The sequence below is a fragment of the Dendrobium catenatum genome, unplaced genomic scaffold (genome assembly GCF_001605985.2).
Source record: "Dendrobium catenatum unplaced genomic scaffold, ASM160598v2 original_scaffold_224333, whole genome shotgun sequence".
Lineage (NCBI taxonomy): Eukaryota > Viridiplantae > Streptophyta > Magnoliopsida > Asparagales > Orchidaceae > Dendrobium > Dendrobium catenatum.
The window spans coordinates 67,746-79,609 of NW_021542742.1; the positions used below are offsets into that span (position 1 = coordinate 67,746).

The 11,864-nt window shown below is 34.7% G+C and overlaps 1 protein-coding gene across 1 annotated transcript in view; it reads left to right on the forward strand.

The window, feature by feature from the left end:
* LOC110101452 (KH domain-containing protein HEN4-like) overlaps positions 1–11,864 on the forward strand; it is a gene marked incomplete at its 3' end in the record, with an annotated part of 57,281 nt that overhangs the window by 24,962 nt on the left and 20,455 nt on the right. Inside the window, exon 2 of the mRNA XM_020829360.1 lies at positions 9,095–9,241. Coding sequence (XP_020685019.1) covers positions 9,095–9,241 — 147 coding nt within the window. The remainder of the gene's footprint in view (positions 1–9,094; positions 9,242–11,864) is intronic.

The window sequence follows — 11,864 nt, forward strand, 5'->3', positions numbered from 1 at the left end:
AAAATAAATAACGTCAAAAGAAACTTTAGAATTCTTATGGTTCTTACCTTTGTTCTATTTCTGATTATGCTTTTTTTCATTTTTCTTAAGAAGGTCTTGAATTTCCTAGTAATTAAAGCAATGTCATCACTTTTAGAACCAGAGGAATCAGTGCCAGAAACATTATCCTTTAATGCTAAATTTTTCTCCGTTTTCTTCTCGTCTGCATCAAGCTGCCCTTAGTTTACTCCTTGCTCCTACGAACTTAGTGATCCAAGTAAGTTATCGATTGAATAAACATTCATGTCTTTAGATTCAATAATAATAGTAATTTTTACATCAAAGGAAGAAGGTAAACATCTCAAAATCTTGTTAAATTTTTTATAGTTTGTTAGTTCTCTTCCTAAGGCATATAGGGATGTAATATTTTATATAAACCTAGTATACATATCAAAAATATATTCGGTAGGTTTCATGTGAAAAAGTTTGTAGTCATGCAAAAGAATAATCTTTCTAGATTATTTAACTTTGTTTTTGTCGTCATATGTTATGCATAATCTATCCCAAATTTCTTTTCCAATGGAATAAGTTGAAATACGTATATAGTCTTCCAATTTTAAGGCACAGAAAAAATAGTTCAAGCACTAAGCATTTAGTTGTGCTAGATCTCTATCATCAGTAGTCTAACTAGCAAAATGAGTTTTAATTTTAACACCATTTACCAATTTAAAAGGTGCAGAACAACCTTTTTAACAAGCATCCACATACGATAATCAATTTATTGCAAAAAAGTGAAGATGCAAGTTTTCCAAAAAATTAAATGGTATCACTACCCTAAATAGTAGTACAGGACAGGAGCCCTGCGAAGGAAAATGTTGGCGGCTGAAGAGTGAGCAGAGTAGGTGTGGCATCTCCTAGTTTACATTCTCTACCCAAAAAGAGGTGGTCTATTATTGATTGATTATCCTCCCGTGGTGTTTCTTTTTCCAAAGTTAGCCTTGAATCAAAATTCAAAATTTTTTAAAAACTTGATTTCATGAATCCCGCTCTGATACTACTGAAAAATTCCTAAGGGGTGTTAAACCCTAAAAAGCTTACCATAGGCTAACCAGGGGGGGGGGGGGTAATTGGTAGTTTTAAAATTCATGAACAAAAAGAATTTTTTTTATCTTTTTAAATATTTTAAAACAACACAATAACTCTTGATGAAGAAGAAAAATAGTTTTCATAATCGCAATATGATTAGATATTTATATCTCATAACAAATCACAGAAAAAGTGCAAAAATAAAATGTAATGAAAATAATAAGAAAGAACACACCGAGTTTTATAGTAGTTCTATAAAATCTGACCTACATCCACTTCTTAGAGACTCCCTCTCCAAGTATTGCACTAAACTGAAGTGACTCATCTTTTGCTCCCACAGCAAGGCGGAGAAGCCCTTACAAAATCTTTCTACCGATATGATGAAGCAGAGAACCTTGAATCCTTTTACTCCCTCTTGGAATAGGAATAGATCTTGGAATTCCTTTTACTCCCTCCTGGAATAGGCAGAGAACATTGGTCTAATGTTGAAGATGATCACCATGGAGCTACCAAGCAATAATTGGAGCAACTCAAAAAAGACAATGAACACCTTGCACGAAGTAATCTTTGTGATTCTCTCACAAACTCCCCCTCATAAGGATCTCTCTCAAGCTCTCTCTCTCTCTCTCTCTTCCTTCTCTAAGCTGCCCCTTGGATAAACACCACAACAAAAGATTAACCCAAAGGTTAATGCCACTACTTAAATAGAGAGCCTCCAAAAGAAACCCTAATTTTTAATTCTATGCAACTAATCATCCAGGAATCTCGATAGATCATCTTATATAATTAGTACAAATAGCCCTATCAGCCAGGATGACTGTCTTTGCTCTATATGATCAGTACAAATATTTATACAGATTGTCCATTACGATCTTGTAATCATCTAGGAAAATTAGTTAAATATACCATATTAATCATCCAGTATGACATTGGGCGATGGTTGGTGATTTCCATATCATCCCAAAAACATCTTGGGAAATCGAGGATGACACTCATGGATGATTAAGAGTAAAGTTATCATTTTTAATCTAAATCATCCAATATGATCCAGATGGATCACCATGTTTGAATCGATTAAACAATTTAACCATAGTTACTCTCCTAATCATCGAATCAATTTAGGTATAATTATCAAAAATTGTCCAGGATGATGAACATCGTCCTGTATGATTAAAACAAATTTAAAACTTAAAACATTATGTAAATTATGATTTGTCACTAATTTAATCTTTCTAATTGATCATCCTATATGATATGGATCATCAAGTATGATTAGTTTAAACAAATGTAATTAACAAGATGCCATAACCTAGGTTTCTTTTTTTAAATAGGTCATCCAAGATGTTTTATTATCATTCTATATAATATAGTCAAAAATAGAAAAAAAAAAATCTGTAACACACCAAATTTCTCCCCCTGAGTGTGTGTGCATGATTACTTAGCTTAGGGTCCACCATACTCAGGATTTAACTCAAGAAAGGTAAAAAGTACATTAAAGTGAAAATATAGACTGCCTTAATCCTAGACTACCCTATCTTGAGTTGATTTTCATTGAAAGTGAACTTATGGACTTGAAAGGTTAGTCAGCAAGGGAAAAAAAATAAATATACAAGAAAAGCAGTAGTAAATAAATAATAATGTTTGTTATCATAAAAAATAAAGACCTTGGGTCAAGATTTGCAACACTAACTTAGCCAAATTGCCTCTAATCTGACGTCTAACCTCCACCTGGATTTCCTCATTCCAACTTTTAACCAAACGTCACACAAGCCCAAGATGACTCCTATTCCGCCTGATCTTTCCTCTGCCTATCTCTATTTTGCCTAAAAAGACCCAATTGTAGACTGTTAATTGCTCCACTAAACTCAACCCAAATAACCCATTAGTTTTTAAAGCAATATTACTTTTACATTCCCTTAAGTTCCACTCAAGGCCCACTTCCAACAAAAGCCCAAAACTATACACATCTTTCCAAAAATCCCACTTATAGCTTTCCTTTTTTTTCTTTGCAGTTCAATAGCCTTCTCTGCTTAAGGCCCATTCTAAACATCAAGGCCATTCAATCTAATTCAACCCAAGTAGTGGGTTAAGGGAAAAAGTCATTTTGCAATCCCCATTCATCTATTATTGCTTGCAATTAGCTTTGTAATTATTGGGAGTAATTATAATAATAATAAGAGCATGAGTATCATTATTAATATTATTATTTATGATAATAATAGTAGTAGTGATAAAGGTTACTATTATTGTCAATATATATATTAATTTATTTTGTGAACATACGTATCGGTGCATATGTCAAAAAAAAAAGAGAAAAAGAAAGAAAATTTTAAAAACAAAGTTTCCAAAAAAGGAAAAAAATAATAAAAAGAGTATTTGTGCATTTTTTAGCATTTCCCTTCATAACCATCGTCGTCGCCGGAATGCAAAGGTGTAACCCTTCGATCCCTAAAACTTCAAGAGCCCGATTTTGATACTTGCAGCATGATAAAACAACCACATATACATTCTTTTCTTAGTGTAGTGGGTGGAAGTTCGTCGTGATGCCTGAGATGAAGTGGGTAATTATCAAAAACCACATTTTTGACCTTTGTGACACACACGAAAACTACATATACATGATTTTCTTTGCATGGTGGGATGGAAATTTGGTGTTACACTTACGGTGAGGCGGGGATACTTACAAGTACCCGTACACGAGAAAACAATTATGTTTTCAAATGGGTTTTATAAAAGACCTATAGACTCTTTTATTACTGTTGTGAAGGATAAAGATTACGCCCACAGTGTACGAGGAAATCTACAATACATGCTTTTCTTAGCGTAGTGGGAAGGCTGTCAAAATTTTTGGTGATCAAGGGACATGTAAACTTGGACTTAAATATTCAAAGTTAAATGAATGAACTATGGAGGACTTAGACAATATGGAAGGCTAGAAACTGAACTTCATTTAGACATCTAAAATAAAAATGAAATCAAATAGCAAATAATCATCATAATAATGAAACGTGATGATAACCCTTTAGAGAGCATTCATAAAGAACTTGTGGACTTCGACATGACTTGCTTATAATCAAGTTAAAATGATAGCAACAAATGTGATGCATCCACAGGCAAATATTAAATGAAATATAGAATGATGTGTCTATAATCAATAGTGAGGAATTTCAATAAAAAATTAAGGGATCATCATACAAATATCAGCAGGTGAATCTACCATATGAGATACGAGCTCTCTTCAAAGGTGACAAAGGACCTTTGATATAAGACATGATCCATACGGAAATAAAAATTAATGAATATTATGGAAGATGCAATGACATACTTGCAAGTAATGTTGTGGAATCTTTAATAAATAATACAACTCATTAATAAACAAACACAACTCGATGTCCTTACCTACCAGCCTATATGCAAGAAAAGATGAGTGTAATGTAAACAACCATGTGTTTATAAGCAGGATATTAGAATTGTTAATAAGAGATATGCTGATGAACACAAAAATTTTCTAAATAATGTATGTAGAGAGAGCATGCAATGAATGCAATTCACCTGGTAGTTGACATTAGTACACTGGTGAATAACATACAACAAATATTATGACTTGCTTCAAGAAGTTTGAAATGGGATAAAGTTTTCATGTCATCAATGTCGCCTAATTGCAAACAGGCATAGTAATATCTCTACAAATGATTATACCTTGTACAAACGTATATGATGCAACATATGATGAATACAATGACACCTTTATAATTAGTGGAAATTGGCAAGTAATAAAAATTGAAAGGTATTCTTGATCAATTTAAAGTGGATGTAAATGATCAGAGATTTCAATGTGCTACAAGCATTGAAGATGATGCATATAGGAATCTTGCAAGTGGTCACTCCAAAATGCATGTAATGATTCATCTATGAGTGGTGTAGTGACAAGCTCGCAAACAATGACATTGGAGGTTAAATGGTGGGTGCTACAACCTTCTTGCGACCAACACTAGATTGCATGCAAAGACATTTAGTAATTCCACAATTCTTTACAAACACAAAGAGTCAATGTATAAGAGATTTTAAAGCCCACTGACTACTTTGTATGAGAGGGTTAATAATGGATATCATCCACCCTTGGAAGAAAATAATAGTTCCCTATGAACACCTATGGCCTACATGCAATGGTTATGATAATTCCTTCATACGAATGTGGCACACTATCCACAAGCAAGAATGCAATGTGATTGTACCAAATAGAAATAACCATTAATAACAATGAAAGATTTGTTATACGCATAATGACATAACTATAAGTGTCAGTCAATGGTAAATTATAGGTGTTACAACACTCATGCGACCAACCATTTGTTCAATGGTAAATAAATATACTAATCTTCTACAAGCCAAGGTCAAATGATATATAAAAAATGTAAATGTGCATGGGATCTTATAGGAAATTCGCTACATGCTCAAAATATCATCTACTATTAAAATGCCAAGTGATTATAGTGAATGTGAGAGCCTATAGGCCGCTATAGACAACCTATCGTGCACTCAATATGTCATCTACTAGCAAATATAGAAGGATTGCAACAAACACAAGCTCCTACAAGTTATTATAGAAGACCTATTATACACCCAATATGTTGTCCATAAACAAAATGCAAGAGAACGACAACATATACTAGCTATCGTAGAAGACTTGTCAAATATTATAAAATATCCCTACACATGCACTGTAATATGTATGCACATATGTACACAGAAAAGGATGTATAATACACCCATATGGGCCCCGATGAGTACACATGTGAAGTCTAGGGATATTGTATTGATCAATAAATAAATTATAATTTGAGCCCAATCCTTCTATATGGATAGATAAGAGTGTACATAGCTCAAATTAGCAAGTAGATATATAATCAAGACATCGATCGAAATATTTATTTTATACGTTTATATAAGTCATTCAAGGTCAAAGATAAATGAAATTCATCAATAAAAATATAAAGCCTATGAAACCCCTGATCCTGTTTCAAAAGCTTGACATAGTCGACAAGGCTTAATTCAGAAATAGAAATGACCACAAATACGCCAATGATGGCCGTGTTGAATACAGATCTCAACCAAAGTGGTTAATTTTTATATCTTAAAATAACATCCCAAATACCTAAAAATCCAAATTTTAAAAAATCATCTAAGTCTAGAATATTTAAAATTGAAATAATACATCAAATCACTTAAAGCAAAACACATCTACCCTCCATAATAGTTTACCGAGGTTGACAAATTAAAAAATATTTCAGCTCAAAAAGTGATAATGTTTGGTCAAAAATATCACAATGATTCATTCTCAAATCATCTCCTGATAGTGCGAACATGGCACGTGTCCTCTAAACAATAATTTTGCTGCCAAATGGCACCACAAGATAAATATTTATGACTGGAGCCCTCTGAATCTGGTGGTTTGCCACCAAATGACACCATCAAATTATGGTTATGGGTAGAGCCTATATACTCCCTAATGTCATCAAATCCATGAGATATAAATCAATAAGATATAATTCATAAGGCACAAAGACCACTATTAGTTAAGGTGGATTCAAATTTATCCACTTAGGTAATCACCCACCCTAAGTCTACATGGTACCCTTGGACGAAGCAACCTATGGCTGCTTACAAGGAACCTTCTATCAGGCTAGGTCGACTACCTCCTTTGACTAAGTAGATCAGGAACCACGATAGCTCGAGATGATGGAACCATGGGTTTTTGATCGGCTCCATCATCCATTCCCCCATCATCCGGTATATGTATAAGAGGATGAAATTCCAATTTTAAATATTCAATTTTCAAACACCTAAACCCACATTACTACATAATGCTAGATAATACTTACTCTCTATATATATGATTAATGACTAGCCTTAATCAAAAGTTATCTCTTATTATCCTTAGTGATAATTAATAATATGGGCTTACGCCTATATGAAAAGAAAACTAATATCATAAAGTCCTTGCCAAGTGAGGGAAAAATCTCTAGGTAGTGTTTTATTTATAATGCTAATCTATCTTCCCAAAATTTACAATGGAATGTAATCCATTAAAACTCCCCCAAAAAGCAACGCGGGAGGTCAGGGCTAAATTTTTTTAGACCACATATTTTTGGTGACTCCACTCAGGGTTGGTTCCTCTTTCCATCTTTGAAAAGTCATCTCAATACTATCATAACAGTTAAATCTGCATGGCCTATAATTTTAAGATTTTCCAAATGATCATTTAATGAATTAAAATTTCAAATATTCTAAAATAATTATTCAACAAATTTATTGAGATAACGTATTTAATAAGGTTTTGAATTTATTTTGATTACTTGCTAATGATTATTTGCTTTAATTTTTTCTTTTATTGAAGTCTCTACATTTTGAAAGTATGGGGTTATGTATCAGATGCTGATTACTAATCCTTACCTTTCATTTATGCAAATGGATTTATAAAAAATCCTAAAAACTGTCCAACTGAAATGAGGAGCGAGGATCCAACTAGTAAGTATTATCACTAAGACCAAAAATGCTAGAGTTACAAGCCAACTTGGTAGTCTTGACTTCTCTGTAATTACTACAAGAACTGTCACTATTCTTATGAATGGCATGAATACTTAAAGGTCGGCAAGGAGACCCCATCCTGAAGAAGCTCTTACACATAATGTGCATCTACTAGCACAACAACCCACCATTGAACCTGCTACACGTTAGATGTATCTTCCTGACGGTCAACACCTTGGAGAATCCTCTAGGGGAACCCATCACTCATCGACCACTCTAAAGGAAGAAACAAACTACGACCCCTTCCCACAGGTTTAAAGAAATCTTCTTAGTGAATCAAGAACCGGAGATCCAGTGGCACTGCCGCTCGGAGATCTGAGTACTCGAGGAAGTGGAAGAAAATATAGAATAAGAAGAAGAAATGGAAGAAATAAATAGTTCCATTAATATGGAGGCCATCTACAAGATAATATATATAAATATCAACAATGAGGCCAGCTATGATGACGGTGAGGATGATGGCAATTGGCAACCACTGTCAAGACAAGTTTATCGATGTTATAATAAAGCAAGGTTCACCACTGGCAGAGGTGGTCATTCCAAAGGAGAAGATGAAGTAGAGGAAGATAGGAGAATCCTCTCGATGTCAAAAATATCATACTCACCAATATGCGGTGATAAATGAGATGATAAATGAGAGCCAAGGATAAAGAGATATATTACTTAAATGAGAAAATGATTGAGATAATGGCTCAAATGGCGATAATGATGTAGAGAAATGTTGTTATCAATCCCATGCCCAATCCTTTTGCTGACCCTCCGAACTTCCAAATGCCACAAGTATCAAGAGTACGGGGAGCTCTTAAAGGTGGTTGTGAGGTCTAAAACATCATCGTCCAGCATACCCCAAAAAATATTATAAGTACCTTCGAACCTATGACTGCTACACAATTGGAAGAAATCGTTACTGAGAAGATCAAGGGTATCATAGTTATTGACCAAGTAGAGAAATTAGTGGACAAGGGTAGCCCGTACCCTACTAAATATTACCCAGTGTCCAAAAGAGTACTCCATGCTAATGTTTAATACCTTCAACATTAATAAAAATCCTAGATAGCACTTGGCATAATTCAAGGCCACCTGCAAGAACAAAGGGAGAAATGATGTCCTACTCTTCTAAAAATTCAATACTAGTTGGACAGCGATTGCTTTCGAATGGTATACTAAATTATCAAACAACTCTATAAAAACATTCATAGAGTTGGAAGCAATATTTGTGAAGAGATTTTCCAGTGCAATCGAGAAGATCACGATCACTGACCTTGATTTAGACAAATAGAAGAGAGATGAGTCAATGTTGAAATATATTACCCACTGGCACAATCTAAGCATGAAATGTGAGCAGCATCTTGAGGAAGAACATGCCATTTAATTATTAATGGGAAACATAGATATTAAGATGCAACCATTCTTTTTCATGGCAACATTTACTACATTTCAGGATATTCTGGATAGAGTGCCCAAGTTTAAGAAGCTTAACTTGTTGAGATTAGAAGATCGCTCTGATAAGCTCAAGAAGGCTAGAGCCTCAGATGCCAAGAAGGGTGAAACCTATTCTGCATCCTCTCATTGGCCAAAAAAAGGGGAAGTAAGTAGTTTAAAATATAGACAAAGACAAACAACTAATAAAATATGAAGAAAAGCCAAAATAAGTCTACAACCCTAACCCTCAATCAAAGTTGATACTTGGGAGAAATGATAGGCCATGAACTTTTCAAGGCAGAGAGGAATGGCCGAGGAAAGTAATAGGAACTTGTGATAGAACGGTATCATCTCTCAAAGACAAGATGAATAAAGAATATTTATTTAAAGAGGAGAGTGTGGCCATATTATTTCTACTGGCACTAAAAGCAAGTCTAAAATTTCCATGGTGCAGAAGGTCGGAATAGTCGAAAGAAATTGGCAACCCAAATTATTTCCCATATCATCAAGTGCTCGGCCATCCCATTGAAGATTTCTACATCATAAAGGATTAGCTCGAAAGGAAGGACCGAAAGGGAGAGCTCACATTATTAGATAATATGTTGACTAACCCTAGAAAGGAATCAACTTTGGTAGTTATGACTTCTTCCATACCCCCAATTAAGGAAAAAAGAAAGCAAAAGAAACTGATTCAAGAAGAATAATGGGAGACTACGGATTCTAAGAAAACTGTAAAAATATTGAGGAAGCTTGAAGGTGTTTCGGGTATGAAATGGAAGTCTCCCACTGAGCTGGTGATAGATCCCAAGGCACTACCTACAAAGAAAACATCTAGTTTTAAACAACTCTTCAACCAAGCTGGCATCTCAAAGTCTGGTAGGGTGAAATTCTCAAACAAGAAAACCAAACTGAACAAGCACAATGAGAAAAAGATAGCAACCCAAAGGGTTATCGACAGTTTGGATGAATACTACCAAACTATGAGATGCCCCATTAGGCTTGTTAATTTTATGGCAGAGCCCAAAGTTGTGGAGCCAAAAGAGGCCAACGACAATCCACTTCTGATAGAAACTTGTTGGGTCATTTAGATGACACCAGTGTCTTCTACCAAAAAGGAAAAAGAATTTTCTTTTGAATCCTGTAGGATGGTGCCGTCAATGGATTACAATGTGCATGAGGATCTGTATTTTCTAAAAGAAGATGGATCAGATCTTGATATCACTTTATAGATAGAGATGGTGAACTTAGGCAGTAACTCTGAATCAATGGATGAATCTCCAAATGAGATAATGTTCAACTCTTAAGGAAATGCACCATCAAATGAGTCTATGCCAGAGGAGTTCACCCAAGTGCAGTTGAGAAGTGGTAAGACACTACCATGAAAATTTACAGCACAGCATAGCATATATAATGATCTAGTGATGTCTAAAGAACTTTGGGAAACATTGATTCAGGCTCTCAAGGACCCCAAAAAATATGAGGCATATTTTGTTGAACGTAATTTGATAGAGGTCATGCAAGCTCGAAATAAGCCAATCATTACTTCTGTCGAGGATGACATGATGCTCGGAATGACATACCATAATTGCTATTTGTATGTTACTGTAGAGGGTGGAAGAATGATAATCAACTAAATTCTTATTGATCCCAAGTTCTCTATCAATCTTCTAATCTTGAAAGCATTGAGATCACTTTGTTTCAATGTCCAACACCTCAGGCAAGACAAGTTGATGTTTCATAGATAGGGTCATTCATGCTGATCGGTAAAAGTAATGATTGGCTTATTATCATTCTGAGGTTATTAATTCCATGAGATTGATGAAAACCCCTCATTTAAAGCGCTTCAGTGTCACCCGTGGTTGCACGATTATGACATTGCCCCATCAACACTACATCAATATATGAAGTATATTAGGGATGGAGAGGAGATTAGAATCTCCAATGATATTCAACCCTATATAGTTCATAAGGTGAAAATATATGAAGACGCTAAAAACTTCTTTCCAAAAGAACCAAAGGCTACAAAGCGGGGAGAAAAAAGAAAACAAATTCAAAGGCTACAAAGCAGCCTAAATAAGATGATGAGAAGAAGCAAACGGGGAGAAAGAAGAAAATGCTGACTCTTCCTAAAGCGGTGATCACACCTAGATCAAGAAAATACGTGCCTAACCTAGGGAGTGACATAGCCGAGGATGAGGCCATCCTTGTTAAATCCCAAGAAATATGACCATCAATAGCTAGGGAGAAAAAGAAGGCAAAATATTTAGATCATGACTACGAATATGAGTCTATCTACATGAATAAAAAAGAATAGATAATCTGTCGATTTTTTATAATGAATGTGAAGTTACGAGTGATCCCCACAACATTTCAAAGAAATCATTCCCTAAGATGTGCATAATGATGAGGAGCTCGTAATATTTTTTGTGCCTCCTCTAAAAAATTGGGATGGACCAGGAAACCTATTTTATAGATCTGGAGAGTATGAAGAAGGAAATTGAGACTAACTCCACAGGCCCATCATTTGTGGGGAATTAATGATTATGAGAATGCCCAAATTTAACAATGAAAATATTCAGAGGAAGATGCGAAAGAAGGCCAAAATTCACACCCCTGCATAATAACTTCTCCTCTATTTAAAGCTGTAGTATCAAAGAAATCCCCATGCATTACGAAGAAAGAATATTCTTACTAGGAGAGGTCTCGGATTAGTCGTGCAAAAGCACCCTTAAAAAGAGACATGTCAAGCCGTTATATGCTGGGAAATTGAACCCAATGATGATGGCATT